The sequence below is a fragment of the Lycorma delicatula genome, chromosome 4 (genome assembly GCF_047948215.1).
Source record: "Lycorma delicatula isolate Av1 chromosome 4, ASM4794821v1, whole genome shotgun sequence".
NCBI classification, from domain to species: Eukaryota; Metazoa; Arthropoda; class Insecta; order Hemiptera; family Fulgoridae; genus Lycorma; species Lycorma delicatula.
In genome coordinates this window covers 61,195,233-61,213,952 of record NC_134458.1, presented here as the reverse complement: position 1 = coordinate 61,213,952, position 18,720 = coordinate 61,195,233, and the positions used below count along the sequence as shown (strand labels likewise).

The 18,720-nt window shown below is 30.4% G+C and overlaps 1 protein-coding gene across 1 annotated transcript in view; it reads left to right on the top strand.

The window, feature by feature from the left end:
* Positions 1-18,720, top strand: part of LOC142323454 (protein ST7 homolog) — a 98,919-nt gene that overhangs the window by 34,472 nt on the left and 45,727 nt on the right. Inside the window, exons 4-5 of the mRNA XM_075363091.1 lie at positions 1,261-1,431; positions 13,932-14,165. Coding sequence (XP_075219206.1) covers positions 1,261-1,431; positions 13,932-14,165 — 405 coding nt within the window. The remainder of the gene's footprint in view (positions 1-1,260; positions 1,432-13,931; positions 14,166-18,720) is intronic.

Sequence of the window (18,720 nt, the reverse complement as noted above, 5' to 3'; positions counted from 1 at the left end):
TGAATTTAAAATTACTTGAATGCAATATAAGTATTGTTAAATATTATGATTATATTATTATAATTTTTCAAGACTGTTAACGAATGAAATTTTACCTAGTATTTTGTCAGGTGATGTTAGTTAACTCAAACATTTCTTTTTATTACAGTCCTTAAATTACATTGGCAATTCACTTGTCAACGATCTGACAGACTGAATAAACAGAACAAGCATTGACAATAAAATTGCAATAGAGAACAAATTATTTACAATTGACTTCATCACTAAAAGAAAGACCTTCATGAATTTGATTCCGCTAAAGTAGTAGGGGTTGATTAGACCTACTGCAACATGTTTTTAGAAAGCACACCATAATACAGTAAATCATCCTGCCCATCCAAAATTACTGTCTTAGTTCACTACAAGGTTTGAACAATTTCATTGTTATTTAACACATTCTCATAAACGTTTTAATAATCTTTCTTGAAGTAGAATAATCAATTTTTGTTTTTATTACTTTGGCAGTCACTATTTTGTATTTTAAATTAATACTGCTGTGGTAAGGTTTGAATATAGAAATAAAATGTACTGTTTAAAACTATTGATTGTATTGTAAATTCATTTCAACTTAACGGATATTCTTCATTTATTAATGTTATTCATGAAGTAATGCTTTATGAAAGTAATAACTGAAGAAACAATTTTAAGTCTTTTCCCTTCACAACATTTATTTGGTTACATGTTAAGCAGCCTCAGGCAGTGGGTTGAATTCAGTTCTCAAATCAACCAGGTAGATCTCCATTTAAATAAAATAATTGGTCATGTTGAAAATAAAACATGAAGGCAGTCTTTCAAATCATCTAAAAACACAAATAATTAATTTAAAATTACGAATTCTGCACTTAGTAAATTGCTGATTTCATCCAAACTTTTTATAATTTATCTCAGGAGCATGTTGTAATAATATATAAACCTTGCTTAACTTGTTTGATTTTACTATCCATTGAAGAATTTCTTGTTAGACCAGTGTTTGTGAAGGTTTAAGATTTACTTATTTATATATGTAATATGTACAAACCAACTCATATTACTTCTAATGTTCATGAATAAAATATGTGTAGAATGTAATAATGAAACAAGTGAATACAATATTATAATTAAGCAATATTACAGTGCATTTATTTATCTGTGAACACTAAAGTATTATTTCATTATGTAGAGCTTATATGTAGTTTAAATGTTTTTCTTTTATGAGATTTTTTTCAACTCATTCATATTTAGAGTGCAAGGTGTGGCGTAATCCATTAAATTTGTTCCGTGGTTCAGAATACCAGAGATTTTATTGGGCTACAAATAAAGAACCATTAACATATTATGATATGAACCTTTCTGCTCAGGATCATCAAACCTTCTTTACTTGTGAAGGCGATGCCGGAAAAGAGGAATATGAAAGTAAGTTATTATTGTTTATATGCTTGTTAGATCATATGTATACGTATTTATGCATTTCAAAGTACTTCCCAAATGGAAATTAGTTCTTATATAAATACCATGAGAAGATAAGGGTTTTAAGATCCAATTCTTAAAATGTTTTTCATGGAGATAATATTAATAAATTCACTTGATCCACTTCCTACTTGTAGTAGTGTTTTTCCTTTCTCATCTTTATGGCAATAAAAATGATATACAGTTAATTTATTGTGAGTGAATGCAGTTTTATGAAATTTTCATAAGTTTTTATTTATTAATATATTTTACATATTTGATAAATAGTTATGTACATTTTGAAGTTCATTCTTTTGAAGATTATATTTTTAAACTGTAGAATAAGATCTCACTAATAATAATAATTTTAACTTTGTTATGTATCTTATTTGTAGCTTAATTAAGTAGTTGATAGCCTGTAAAACATTCTGCAATCTGTCATAGTTGAAATATCCTTAAAGACAAAAATAATAGTAATAAATTAATTCAGATGTTTCAATTTTACTGCTACAGACACAATTTTATAGAAGTAACCTGTTGCAGAAATATATTTGCAAATTGTGTAGATAATGTTTTTGCTATTATAAAGCTTGGTCCCCAACAAATCCCACTGTCAATTGCTGTATAGCTGATCAGATCATCTTGTTTTATTTATGTCATTAAATGATGTGTTTCTGAAGGAGAAAGAGAAATATGTAGAAGATATACTTGTGTATATGTACTATGTAGATATACATGTGTACAGCAATATATGTACTTTTAGAAATTTTAGTACCTGCCATTTGTCCAAATTCAAATAAATAATAAAATCTGAGCAACAATTTACTAAGAACCAGATGGTTGATAAAAATTAAGATTCATTTCATTGTAATTTCTATGATTGCTTTAATGTGGTTGTTTGAAAAATAGTAGATTGTAGTTCAGTTAGAATTAGGGAAAACAGCAAAAAAAAAAAAAAAACGCTCCATTTTGTTAGATTTTTCAATTTCACAGTTATACAGTCAAATTAAAAAATTTGGAAATTATGATTTTTTTTCTTATAGTAGAGACAATTTGTATTTTTATTTGAACATCCTTATCTACCGATTGATGTTTTTTCCATATGTGAGGGGAGATGAAGGAAGCTTAACTCCAGATTGTTAACATCCCCCTCCCTAAGAATTTTGAAAAACTCAAAAAGTTTTTGAAATGTGTTTTTCTCTGAATCTATGCATTTTAGAGAAAAGTTTTTCAAAACAAAAAATGTAGAGGACATTCTCCCCTACAATTAATGTCTTTGAAGTTATGCCATATAATTATAAATTGAAATACTAGGTGGCATTTTCTTGTACGACTTACCGTTTTGGAGCTGTAGCTTGTGAAAGTGTGAAAATGTTGTGAATTGGGCACGTGTTCGAAACCGGTCTAGTCGCTGAACAATGCCTATCTCCCCGGCTACAGTAACAATAGGACCGCTGCGTTGCCATTGTACTGCTATAACTCTGGAATGCTAAGTCGTACAAGAAAATTTTTTGAATAACAGTTGTCTGTTTTTTTGAGATTAACAACTTTTCCAAATGCAATACAGACGAAAAACAATTTTTTCCGGTGAAAAAACTGAAAAAACGTCTTTTACAACTTCAGCGCCACCTAGTATTTCAATTTCAAATTATACGGCATAACTTCAAAGACATTAATTGTAGAGGAGAATGTCCTCTACATTTTTTGTTTGAAAAACTTTCCTCTAAAATGCATAGATTCAGAGAAAAATGCATTTCAAAAACTTTTTGAGTTTTTAAAAAATCTGGAGTTAAGCTTCCCTTATCACCCCTAACACATGGACAAAAGATCAATCGGTAGGTAAGGATTTTCAAATACAGCCTATTTTGATGACAAATTGCCTGTACTATTATTGATTTACCCCGACTTCTTAACATATAGTCTGATCATGATTTAACTATTTCTGTGTTACATGAGGATAAGGAGCTTCCTGACCTCAAATGCTGTGATTTTAAGTTTTTGCTCATTAGTGTGTGAGGAGATGTAAAATTTTATAATAAAACTTGAAATAAAAAGTTTTTATGTTTGAGATAGGATTTCTGTAATTGTAATTAAGTGTGTAGTATGAACAGATGATCACATTTGTTATATGCATAGTAAATCAATCATTAAAAAGTAGTATATCTCAGTAAAATTTAAATGTGCTCTAATTAAGCCCATTCTAAAAAGTGGTAAAAGAAATAAAACCAGTGTCCCTTGTGTCAGGATTTTCAATGATTTTTTTTTTTAAGTATTAAACCGTCAAATTACAAATTATCTCGAAGAAAATAGCATATAAATCTTGCTTTGTCTGGTTTCAGGTTTGTCTGGTTCTAGTTCAGGTTGCCTTACTGAGACGGTAGTTTTTAAATTCATGAATCACCCTTGGCTTCCAGAGGACAAACTGTGCTTTCTGCAATTTAGCCAAGGACTTTGACTATGTTAAGCATTCCATTCTATTGGAAAAAATAGATAAATATTATTAGAAAGAATAAGTTGGCACAATTAAAGTCATTTTTATCAAATCGAAATAACTAGATTATCATTAGGATTCGGAAAAAAAAATTTTTATTGCAGAACACTGTGGGTTCCAGGGTACCCTGGTCTGTACTCAGATCAATGCTTTTCATCCTTTTTGTAAACAACTCGCTGAATGTTTTAATGGTAATTTATGCTGATGATATCTCAATATTGTGCTCGGATCCCAGCATGGATATTTTGAGAGACATGGTTTCAGAACAGCTTTTGTTGCTCCTAACGTGGTTCCAGGATAATGGCTCAGCCGTAAATCCAGGTAGTCTTATAAAACAAATACAATTTTCAATACCATAATCAATAGACAATGTGTTCCAGTAGAATTTTGACATAAATAAATAGATTAATAATAAATCTGTTAATTTCCTGCTTGATTATGGACTGTAATTTAAATGAGGTGCATGTTTAACATTTATTAAACATAAATTGGCAAGTACATTTTTTTTCTATGGACGTTTCAAGAAATACAGTGTGTTGTAGCATTAATAATTATTTGTTTTTTCCAGCTATGAAGTATGTATAGTTTGGTGAAATAATGCTTGCAAAAAAGATATTTTGTACAGTTATAATAAAGCAGTAAAAATAATCCTAAACCTTATAGGTCTTCTTTTAGGGAATTATTTAAAACTTTGCATTAAAAAATTTTTCAGTTTATCTATCTTTGTACTCATTCCTCAATGTTCAGGGATTAAAAATAAATTTTGGTTAACCAGTAGAAACACAATTGTAATAATCATTTTTATAACAATATTAAACCACTCAGCATAGACCTGTCTCTTGTTTGAGTCCTCTCTGAAATATATATATATATATAAGCCAAAGAATATTTTCTATTGTCAAAGATAATTGTAAAAGTTAAAAAAATTTAGATGCACTTTAGACAACAGGATTACTATTCATTGTATGAATTCTGTAAAAGTAAATGACAGTTATTGTAGAATACACTAACTGTGGACTAGTTTAATTTTATATGTTTGTATTTTTTTTTTTAAAGCATCTGTTATTTTTTTTCCTTCCCTTTTTCCCCAGACCGGTTATCCATTTAAGTACACTCGGTCTGGGAGAGTGTCCTTATACTCTAAGAGGGCCTTTCCACCCACCGGCTATAATTCCGGCACGGCAGGTCGGCCCCCCCAGTCGGATCTTTTGTTACTTTAATTATTTGCCTGCCTCAAATTCCCAGGTACGGAGCCAGGTCCAGCAAAGCTGTCCCCAGTCCCACCCCAGGAACCGGGTCTCGGTCTTTTTTATGCCTGCCTCAAACCTCGCAGCCGGGGAGCCCGCCCTGGCTATACCGTTACGGACCCCAACTACGAGGCCGGGTCTTGGTCTTAAATTTATTATTCCCCATAATTCTGATGTCCTATGCCGTTGAAGTGACAAATTGCTAGTATCCTCTTCTTTCTCCTTCATGACAGTGTAGGTGAATTTTAAAAATTTCCTCCAATTTTCATCAGAAGATAGGAGGAATCGGGCAAGTTGCTCCGGCTCCACGTCCGATATTCCAGCTCGTAATCTCACATCATACCAGTTAACACATCTGAAGATGGTGTGTTCAGGCGTATCCTCGTATTCACAATACATGCATTTGGGGCTATTTCTCAAGCCAAATCGGAAGAAATACGCCTGGAAATTTCCATGGCCCGAGAACAATTGTGTAATATAGTATTCGATTTCTCCGTGATTCCGATTCACCCATTGTCTTAAACGTGGAAAAAAGGTGTTTGGTCCACAGGGTGCCCTGATGTTGGTCCCATCTTTCTTGCCATTTATCCATTATCTGGTCCTTTGCTTGCAATTTCTCCATACCTTGGGAACGCAACCATCTTTCTAGCACCCTAAGTTCAATGGGTGGATCAGAGGCAAGAACACATGCCGCTTTGTACGATATGGTACGGTATCCACTTGTTACTCCGATCAAGGCACGTCTATGAATTCCCTGAAGTCGCCTGACATTTCTAGCAATATGTATAGCCTTATACCATATCGGCGCTGCATACAATAATATAGACGTGCAAACAGAAACTATGAGTCTTCTGGAAGTTCTAGGAGCAGTCTTGCCAGATAATATTCCAGATAAAGCCTTTAACGACTTTCCTGCTGCACCACATCTGTCAGCTATATGTGAACTGAAGCTCAGGGATTTATCAAGGATGACTCCAAAGTACTTCATTTGTGCAACTCGACGTATAGGATGATTGCCCACTTTCAAGTCTAAGTTTCTGATGTGCCTTTGGCCTGTTAGAGAAATCTATTCACATTTGTCTACAGCTAGTTTCAGGCCTTGTTCGCCCAATCAGGCGTGAATCAACTCCAGGACTCTATTGCCACTAGTCTCAATTTCGATCTCAGTTTTTGCAGCAATTAGTATAGCCAAGTCGTCAGCATATGCTATGATTTCAACTCCATCTGGTAAATTCAGCCTCAAAACATCGTCAAAGGCTATTAACCACAGCAAGGGGCCCAGGACAGACCCCTGCGGTACACCACCAAAAGTTTGATGTCTCAAGCTTCCCTCCAAGGTGTTAACAGTGCACCATCTGTTGTTCAGATAATCGTTAACTTGTCTCTGTAACCGATTACTAATGCCTCTTCCAGCCAGGGCATTCCTTATAGTATCCCATTTGACAGTACCAAAGGCGTTTTGGATATTGGGCGTAATTAATAGTATTCTTCGCGTTCTCCATGTTTCGCTACGCTTGGAGAGGGCCCATTTATATATCCTGTCCAAAGCCTGTAAAGTAGATCTGCCCTTTCTAAAACCGTACTGATTCCTGTGTAGTCCATCATTACTTTCAAGCTCTTCCATAATTGAATTTGTTATTAATCTTTCTGCCACTTTTCCGATATTATTTATAAGGCTAAGTGGCCTGTATGTAATAGTCTGTGTGTCGACTGCCTTTTTTGGTAAGAAAACTACCTTGGATTCCTTCCATATGTCAGGAAACAGTTTATTTTGTACTCCATAGCTCACAATATCTGTGATTTCCCAGGGAACTCTGTTCATGAGTCCTTTAAGGATTGCAGCTGGTATGTTATCTGGACCAGGGCTTTTCTTGTCTTTTAATCTTCCAATAGCTTTTTTTTACTATTACGCTGTTGTTCTATTACTTTGTTGTAATATTCATTTGATAAGGTCACAGTTCAAATGGTTTGTAACACATAACGGATGTAGTTTATATGCTGATTTATAATTTCATATTACAATAGGACAATTGTGTCTATGTTTTTGAAATGTAAAAAAAAAGAATATGGCTGCATAAAATACCAATAAAATTATATTTGTTTAGCTATGTAAATATTAGTTTATTAAGTGGCAAATGTTTGTAAAAATAGATATAAGTGAATATATGATGAAAATAAATAGTTATGTACATATAACTTTGTAGATTGTATTATATATACATAGAATGAATTATACTTGTAATACAAATTATTTAAAGTTACATTTAGTATTACAACAAACAAACAAAAATCAGTGTGCACAGGTTATACAGGGTTCAACAATGAGGTATGGTGGTTTTGAAAAGACTCATGCTCACTGTGATGGGCTGAATATGAACTAGAATGGTTGAATGTACTCATTGCCAGATGCCATTTCAGTAGCAATGGAGCCCTGGTCTGTAGCATATCGTGTGCTTGTTTACGCCTTCATTGAAGCAGCTTGTTCTGTAGTACTCACACAATGATGATTTTGAAACCATTTTAATATTGGTCGTCATGGTCGTGTTCCAAGATGAGATACCATTATGAAGTGGGTGAATGAATAATTTTCAAACAACAGAATCTGTGACCAGGAACTGCACGGGAGGGTGATCGAACTGTATGGACTGCAGAAAACATTGAAAGTGTGTGACAAGTTGTGGAAGACAGTCCTTGTCGTTTACAATACCCCTTTTTTTGTGAGAGGCTCAGTCAGTGTTAGCTGATCTTGCCTTAGCTTCACATCCCTTCTACAACCTATTCAGTCTAATACTAACTGCCTGAACAAATATTATTATTATTATTCTTCCAGAACAGAAGGAAAATGCTCAATAAAACTACTAAAAAGATTTTATGTTCAAACAGCTCAGTTTTAGAAACTTATGATTTATGTGATGTATTTATTGTTGAATTATTTAAGTATCACAATATAAGCTTGTAATTATTTTTATACATTTATTTGTTTTCATGAAGCTGGATACTTAAAAAGAAAAAATGTAAATAATTGGAGACCACCCTAGATCACTTTTTTAGAACCTACCTCTATCTTACAGATAGTAAGGTAAAAACAAAAATTCCAAAATTATAAAAATATCATTTCTATGTGTTAGGATTGTCAAATAAAAATGTTTATAAACCTCAAAATTTTCAGTGTACAGATATACAAATGCTTCAATTTAGTTATAATGCAGATAAAGTTCATGTATAAATTTCATGGATGATCATAAAGCGACAAAACAGATCAACTTACAGCTGGAAATAATAAATTTCCTACTAAAATGGGTCGATGAAGGTTAAACCGACGTTGACATAAAAGTACATACAACACCATACTTGAGAAATTAAATAATTGACAATGAGACTAGACATTATAGATTATTATTATTAATTCATTGAAAGATGAATTAATTAATCTATATTTGAATGAATTAATGAATTTAAAAGTTCTATTAACAAATAAGCCAACATAACATGTTAGATTAAGCTTACCTTAACCTAACAGTTACAAAACACATTAAACAACTTCAAGGAAAACACACATCGACTTACAAGGAGAAGAGCTGAGCAAAAATTAGAGTTGGTTCTAAAAAAATGCATACAGCTATTTGCATTCCATTTAAAAATCAGAATAGTAAGAAATTACTTATTTTTACTGGAAAAATAAAAAATTAGCTCAGAATATTTCAGAAGAATTATATATATATATATATATATATATATATATATATATATATATATATATATATATATATATGACTAATGGTTTCCACCTGATACATTTGTTGGGTAAAATCATATTTATAAGTGCAGTGTTATTTTATTCACATTATAATACTTAACTTATAATTTAATTTGATACATTAATTATCGGGATATTAATAATTTCAAAATAATATGAATGCCATGTTGAGATTTAAAATATAAAACAACCACGTTTTTGTAGGGATTTTATAAGATTTTTTTTGTAAATATATGTACTAAATAAATTTTTTTTTCCTTTCTTGAGTTATAAATTTCTTTTTAAAAAAACACAAAAAGGCAGACAGACTGAATTAAATATTATGAGTAATAGGACATTACTTCATATAAACTTTATTTATTTTCATATCCTAATCAATTACTGAAGTTTGTCCTTTACTTCCAAGGACATCCTTTATGTTGTAACTAATTATAATCATTAACTATGATATTTAATTATAAAAATTGTATTAGATTAAATTGGAATAATTCATATTATGACTTGATGGAATTGTACTAAACATGATTATAAAGAGTCATAGCTTTGTTCTTTAGTAAACTGTATTTTTTATAACATGATATTTCTATAGTTCCTGAAACATCGAAGGAAGCAATGTTTTGAAGGTTGTGAAGTCAGGGAAAAATGCCAAAGGTTGAATCTACTTCTAATAAACAAATTCGTGTGAGTCATTAAATTTAACAATAAATTCAGTTTCACTGCAGCACCTTCTTGGTATTTGTTAGTGGCCTATGATCATAATAATAGATGTTGCATAATGATTTTTAAAAGAAGCACATGTTTTATTCAGATTTGACAAAAGATTTATCATTCACGTAACAGCTTTGTGAAGTTATGTATGTACAAGTGTGATCCTTTGTTCTAGTGTCTTGTTCATACTCTATTGAGCATTCAGTTATATTTTTTTAACTGGTTCTTGAGAATCTGTGTTCATAATATTAAAACTAACTAAAATGTGTTAAAACTATTTTGTCCCTTCCTAGAAGTAGCTTTTGAAATCTGAAACTACTGGGAAATAAGAAAGATTTTTAAAAATGTGTATGGAATAAATTTCACTTTAATTCAACTAGCTAAATGTGTGAAATATTATACACTCATTTAAAATGTGAAAACAGTCAGCAAATAGACTGATCAATAAAATTTTACATAGAAGTCATAATATTATTTGCATAGATTGATATAAATTAGAAAACGCTGATAAACTGTTTGTAAGTATTAATTTATCTGTTTAATTTTTACCTATTTTAAAACTAAAAGTTTTTGTAAATTGTTTTTGAGCATTTTTTGTTCTCCAGTTTATTTCAATAAGCAGTTAACACAGATTTTTATTCATGTATAATAAATAAATGAACCCTGTTTCAGCGATAACACTGTTATACTGAAAATTGTAAATGTTTACAGGAAAAAAGAAGATGTTCTTATTAGATTATTGGAAAGGGTCTGGAATTTTTTTATCCATCTCATTTCTCATTAAAATATTCACTTGTAGCATATATGATGTGTAATTGTTATTGAAATGTTTTGATAAAAAATTGGAGAAAATGGAATGAAAATTTGTACAAAAGACAATAAAATTGTTTTATCATTAAAAAAAAAGGGAGATTATAATATGTATGCTTTTTAATCTTTGTGATTATCTATGAATTTTAAATAACTGGTATTAAAACACATACAGGGCAGAATAAACCTTGGATTGGCTAAAAGAAAGTTTTTCTTATACAATTTTTACAGTACATATTAGGTGCACAAAATTTCATAGAATTAAATAGTAGTTTGTTCTTAGCAACACTGTAGAAAACCTTATGAGAATAGAAATCTGCATGATACAAAGCTGTGCTAAACAATAGTTAAACTAAATTGGAGAAGAAGAAAACTCTCACAAACCATTTATAAAAAAAAAACATTGTAATATTTTTAAAAAACAGCTTTGAGTGTTTTCTTGTTTTACAGTTCTACATGATACTAAATAAAACCTGGATGCGGCAAAGAACAACAAGAATATAAAATATACAACATGCTTAATACCTTTTATATCCATTTACTTTTCTGATATTCTATATTAAAGTACTTCATTAAATTTAATAATTTTTCAATGTGTTCTTATGATGCTTATACATATTCACTTTTTTCCTGCTTATAAGTATTCCTTTTTTCAATATTGTTACATATTGTAATAACTAAAATGAAATCATTATAAACACAAACCAGTAAATTTTTTAACACATAGATCAATGATAGCATTTTGATGGTATACTTGGTGGATTAGTTAATTGATAAAATTTGTGTGTGCTAAACTACTTAAAAAACAAGAAAGATGCAAGAAGTTGTGATTGTATTTTTAGTTTAGTGTACTTCTGTCTGGGATTTCAAGTAAATCATTTCAATAAAGTTTGGAATGAAATTATCCTTATCACTTCTCCCAAAACGTGTTATGTTTAGTATTATTGACTAAAGCATTTTTAATAAGCATTAAACATATTTTCTGCTACTAGAATATATTTTAATGGGTTAACCAGGGAAATGGGGGATTTAAAAGTGGACGATTTACAATTACAAAAGAGGGTAGGAGGTGCTGCTATTTGTAAGAATAACATTCAAGCTGTAAAGTTTACATGATGCTTAGTCGTTAGTCATTATGTAGCAGTGGTAAGTGCACAGTGTGCTTTTGCTGTTAAAGTGTTTTATAAAAATAATGATTATTACAAAAGTGCTAAGCAGATAGATATTTTATAAGCACTTGAATCTTGGGTGTAATGGTTGCATGCATAGTGCTCATGCCATCAAATCATTGGTCACAAATTTTAAAGCAACAGGATGTTCTTTAAAAAAGAATCTAACATTAGTACATTGGTCCTATCTGTTCTACTAAATGCCATTCATTAGCACTATACATTTATGGAACTAGTGTACAAAGGATGATGTTGGTAAAAAATTTATGTCTATTCCTGTATAAAATTCAAATTGTTCTAGATTTGAAAACAAATACTGGTATTAAAAATCAGGTAAAGTTTGATGTTTTCTGAAAAGTTTTTTTTATACGAGTATTTTAAATGAAGATGAAGAATTTACAGATTTCTTGTAGATGTCTAATGAGGCACATTTTAAAATAAGTGGTTTCATAAATAAATAAATAAAAGCAATTGAATAAATAACTGCTTCTTAGGAAAAAGTGATTTTGCAGTGCACTGTTGTCAGCTGACATAATAGATGCACTGTTCTTTGTCTTTGAATTCGAAGAACACTAATAGCTGATTCAAAATGATATATACACATCATTCAAAACATTTCATATTGATCAGATAGCGCTTTACCTTCATGGGAACTGGAACTATACCTGACAAGATCTGATCCATCTATGAGTGACATCCTTCTATAAGACACTTGAAAAGTAAAGCTTATTTAAGTCATTCACAAGATATCAGCAGAGTAAAACAAAAAATTAAGAAAGAAATCTTACATGGTGGTATATGTGATCCACATTGTCAATGTGCAAAGTGTTTTTACCAGAATAGAAAGCATTTGACAAACATCATATTATTTAAAATTAAAATGTAAAATGAGCAGTATTTATAATGTACTGCTATATTTATATTTTAGAGAATAGATATATTTTACTTACAGTGTTGTTTAAATTACTGCCTGCTTGTCAGTTTATATAAATTGTAATAGTACTTTTATACTAAAGTACTGTTTTTCTTTAAATAACATGGCTTTGATTTTTCTGAACAACAATTTACTTTTGCAATGATGCAAGATGTACAGAGACACAAAAATATGATACACATACTGATTTGGTAGAATGTGATCATGTACTGCCTAAAACCAAGCTATGAGTAATTGTGATATAAAGAGAATGGATGCGGTATATAAATGTGTTGTTAAAACTCATGTCTCTTTTTCTTCTTATTCATTTGTGAAAGTAAATAAATATAAACTGTCTCTTTCTTCTTATTCATTTTTAAGAATATATTTGTTTATATTCAGCTGGCCTATGTTACTAGCTGATATTTTATAGTAACAGTGTATCTAATTTATTGTATTTTTCGGTCTTCATCTACACTTCATACTATCATCACATATATAAACATCAATTCATAGTATATTCAACAATGTAATATTTTATAGTGTAAAATTTAAAGATTATATTTATCATGGCTGAACAATGACTATTATTTATTTGAATTATGAACCAGTGAAGCTAAAATATAGAATTAGTACCTAACCAAGGTATTAAACCAAGGCAGTTATTGATTCAAACAAGTGTGTTGCACTACTCATATTAGTCAAATTTTGCTTAACAGTTTATATGTAGTTTATTTCAGTTGGTACTGATGAATTAAGTTAGGTTTGTAGCAGCTGCTACTTCAAAGACAGTCCTATTAAAACATTAATTTAAGAGCGATCTGCCACTACTGTAATGACACTGCATTCCTTCCTTCTACTTTGAGCTTGGAGTAAACTCATATTCTTGAAATAGGTGAGATTTAATTTAAGATTTTTTATAGAAATTCAACATGCCTATTAAACAGTTCAGTACTGAGGTAGAATTCTATTAGAATGATCTTGTAATAAGGGAATTCACCTTTCATTCCCATTACTTCTTCATTAATATCTATAAAAATTATCCTTTTTTTTAAGTGCCAGTTTTGGAAATGTTTTTGAAATTTCTTTAAAAATTTTTCCTTGAACTTAAAGAAATTAAATAAATATGATATGTGGGACTGAAAGCCAAACCTTTCCTCTTTTAGTTCTGTAAATCAGTTTTGAAAAACGATATGCTATATTTAACTATACTATAAAGGGTTCATTAAAAACTAAATTTTCTAGTTTCCTACTTCACTCATTCTTTATAAAAATTTCTTACTTTCAGCTGCATTTTAATCAAAACACTATTGTATTTATATTTAAATGTTACACTGTCAAATTTTAATTAAAATAAACTTATTTTATGTAGTTATGCAAACAGCATGGCGAGAAAGAAATCCAGTAGCTCGAGTTAAAGCTGCTCGTGAAGCTCTTGAGAAAAATCCTGATTGTGCTCCAGCATATATCCTGTTAGCTGAAGAAGAGGCAACTACTATAATTGAAGCAGAAAAAATATTGAAGCAAGCATTAAGATGTGCAGAAATAAATTATAGACATTCACAACAGACACAGCATCAAGGAACAATTATGGAAGTTTTACATAGTATGTATCATAATTTTTTCTCTATTTACTGTTAAAATATATCAGATGTGATAAAATAAAAATAAATTACAAATAAGTATATCTCATTTTTTTACTTACTTTTAAAGTTATGTCAAAAACTTGTAGTGTGAACAAAATGGTTTGAATGTTTTAAAAATTAAACCTATTATCTCTATATGTTATTTTTTAATGTACTGTTTATATACATAAATGTTTTTTGAAACATTCACACAAGTTAAATAACATATCAGTAATATGGAAAGCTAAAATCTATTATGTTTCCAATTTTCTATTGTCAAAATTCTGATACCAGTACTTACATTCCTCAGCCAGTTATTTGTTTAGACTTTCATTTCTAAGGTGGAGCACACAATGTAAGACTTAGTAATAGTTTATTGAAAGTGTCAGAAGCATTATGGAATAACTCTTTTCCTATAACCGTAGATCATTCTATGGATTCTAGGGTCTCACAATACACTTTTGCATTTATTTTAATGCCGTGCTCCATGAATTCAACATAGATTACTCTGTTTCTGTCCCAAAGTGAAAGAAATTTTGGAATCCGTTGAGCACAAAACTAAAAATTATGATAACCCAACTTTTCATCACAATTTCATGCTAAAAGTTACCTGAAATTTTCAGAAACTGAAATGAAAGCTTGGTAATGATAAAACGCTGATTAGCACGAATATTTTCATGTGGTTGTTATAAATAATAGAATTATAAGTGGTATAAATAAAGTATTGTGAATAATGTACCATATTAGTTATTAATTAATAATAAATAAATAAATAAACTTTTGATACCAGTTCGTCAGGCAGAACACTAGACCAACGACATTGATTTTCACCATGAGCATTTGAGCATCCATTATTAAAAATGATACACCATTGCCTCACTGTACCTTCACGTATTACATTTTTCCCTTAAACATTATATAGTTTCTAATAATTCTCAACAGGTTTGTAGTTTTTTGCCAAAAGAAATTTAATAACCGATTTCACTTCATAACTGGCAGAATTTTCTATAGTAGTACACATTTTAAACAATAGTATAAGATCCACAAAATGCATTAAGAATCCTTCACATAGCACAGCTCAATGTGTACTGACTAGGGTAGCAACAACCACTAAGATGGCGCTGCTATCCCCACTCCTTCACAAACAACAGCAAAATGTAAGTTACTTTCTGGATGGCCCTTGTATTTTGATTTGCAACAGTTTTTTTAATAGGATTTTCATTATTTTAAAAAAAATTCTACTTTTCTTTGAAGTAAAAAGACACAATAAATTTGCACCAGAAGACAGGAGTATTCTTGATAAGGTATCTGTTCCCTTTTATTTTTAAATAATACCTGATAATATGTACAAAAATGTAATTATAAAATGTAATTATTAAAATTCGAAACAGTTCTCACAAAAGTTGTATTTAGAGGGATGGTTTTCTGTGAAAATTTGTCTTTGTACTTATTTCATCTTCTAATTCAGTTGTAAACAGCTCTAAGATCATCACTCTGAGAAACTGTTCTTATTCTGGTATTAAATTGGGTAGATTTACAGTAAACATCAGATTCATAGTACCTGCTTTGCTGTTTGCTTGTAGACCATTATTCTATCTAAATTATTATGTAGAACCACTAAGAGCATAACATTTTCTTCATTTAAAGAAATTTCATAATTAATCTTAAAAAGATTCATTGTTGTATTTGTATTGTATTTTTTATTTTAGCAGGGACTAGGAGCCCAGCTTTACTCTGATAGATAATTAAGTTTATTGTACCTAAGTCCTCAGAATGGACCTTCTTGGTTCAAACATTTGACCGTAGAATTCAAAACAGGTAAGAAGAGATAAGAAAAGAAAAAAGAGTGAAAAAGAAAAAGGATAAGAAAAAGAAGTGGTCAGTGAGAAAGTTCAACTGTCCCAAATACGTAGTACAGCAGAAGTCGAACGACCTCATCTAGAGAATAGCCAAGGTATCCTCTAGGCAGTGAGATTATGTACTCCACTATTCTTTAGGAGATGTGGGCATTTTTACCTAGGATGAAAGCAGTACCTTACCAATCAAACAAATTGTGTTTGTGGCTTAAACCTGTTATAACAAGAATTTTTTTTCCTCGAAATTAAAATTAAAGAACCACCCGACAAATGACTCAGTAATATAAAAGGAATACCCTCATGTACCCCCAGAATTTTGTGATGTGTGTAAGTAACAGTTGAACTGTAAAGTATTCAACTAACCACTATCATTTACTGACTATTATTGTTACTGTCACTGTCTGATTCTAATTTTGGGAATATCTACCCTGTTCAGAAAGCCCAAAAATACTACAGTAGATCAGTTATTTGAACTAATTTAGATGTAGATTAGTTCAAAATTTTTATTTGTTAAGATCTTGATCATATCTACTAATAGTACTAATATAACATAAACATATTTGTGATTAAGCAATAAATAAGTGTGCTGTTCTAGCACATTTTTTACTTTTAGAAAAACATGCAGCTTCCCTGTAACTTTGAAATTTTAATAAAACAAAGTTTAGAAACATTACACTGTAGACGTCAAAAAAATGTTTTAAATAGACTACCAAAAAATTATTCTTTTCTGATAAATAGAAAGTTATGTGATGAATCATTTCTGAACCTTTTCTGCAATATTTCACTTTTGTTTGTAGCAAAAAATAGTTTCATCTGATCCAGTTCATGGAGATGCAGTGAAAAGCTGACCAAGTCTTAAACTGAATTGAAACTTCAGCATGAGAAGGCTCAATTTTGATTTCATCTACCCTGTCATCTTCAACAGAACCATTTACACTAGCACAAGTTCTTTTCCAGATTTGCAATTTCATATCACTTAAAGTGGAAAGGAAGAAATGATATGTCAGTGTTATTTTTCACATTTCTTTAAAGCCCATCTAACCCAGTAGTTATATATAAAAGATTTCAATTAATATTTGTACATCACTCTCAGTACTGATTTATTTATTTGTTAATATGGACTAACTGCTTCTGTGTTTTGCTTTTTAATTTTGCATTTTATATTGCTTCTCTGATCAGTGGTTTGCCATCTTTTATCTTGATCTTTTCAGACTAATTCCAGAGCAGCTCTTTCTGTTATCTACATAGTTTCACATCTACCTGTTCCTGAAATGACATACGAGTCATCCAGAAAGTAAAAACCATTTAGCTGGTATAAATTTAAAACAAATAATAACGCTGATAATCATAATTTTTGTATTGTAGTATGTGATGAATGATTTTAATCTATTTCTTGATGCCGAAAATGAATATGAACTCAGAATCTTTCTATCACCCACCATTTTTGAAAAATGTTTAAATTTTTATTAAAGGATTTTTTTCATTTTTCAATGTATAGTTAGCATTTTAAATTCCTATATTGCATTTTGTTAGCTCATTTCTTATTGTTTAACTGTGTTAACGTAATTTGTAACCTAAAAATAAACAATACTAGACAAAGAATTAAATCATCATAGTCACTTATCATGACATCATATCTAATACTGAAGAGTGAGTCTTCATGGACAAGATAAATCATGTCTGTGCAGGTCTAAACATGTAGCTGAAAACACAGCTGTGTTGTTTGTATTAAGCTCTGGATTTAGGAATGAATTAATTTTGTTCAGTCTTATTCCTGTCTTAAGTTTGTTAACAGTGAAGTGTCATAATGCCTTGAAATTGTGCAAATGATGCGGATGCCTTTTGTTATGTATGTGGTGAGTTTACCATAAAATCAAATAGAAAAAAGATTACACTTTTAATTAAAAAAGCATATCATTTGTACTTTCAGTGTAAAATTGGTAATCAGGATAAGACGTGGACTCCTCACCTAGTATGCACTAATTGTTCTTTATATTTAAGAGGATGGCTGAAAGATACACAGAAGGCTTTGCCATTTGGTGTACCTATGGTTTGGCGTGAACCAAAGGATCATGTAACTGACTGTAACTTTTGTTTAAAAAGTCTGTCTGGAATTTCTAAAAGATCTAAACATACTGTAAAATATTCTTCATTGCAATCTGCAATCAGGCCTGTACCTCACAGTGAAATTATTCCAGTTCCTGAGCCACTGTGAATGTATGTTTAAAAAGCAGCAATGAAGAATCAGGCAGTACTGAAGACAATGATTTTGATTTTTAATTATCTTCTAATAAGCCACATCTTATATCACAAGGTGAATTAAATCACTTGGTTAGGGATTTAAATTTATCAAAAATCAAACTGAACTGTTAGGATCAAGACTGCAAGGTTGGAATTTACTTAAAAAAAAAAAAAAATTTTTGGCTTTCGAAGCCAACAGAAGAACTTTCTCAGTACTTTATTGATGAAAATAATTTGGTTTATTGCACAAATATTGATGAGCTTATGTTGCACTCAGGACAAGTTCATAAACCTAAAGATTGGTGTCTTTTCATAGATTTGTCCAAGTATAGTGTAAAAGTGGATCTACTACACAACGATAAGAAATATCCTCAATACCAATTGCTTATGGTATTAATTTGAAAGAGATATACAATGTGATGAAAGACGTTCTTGAAAA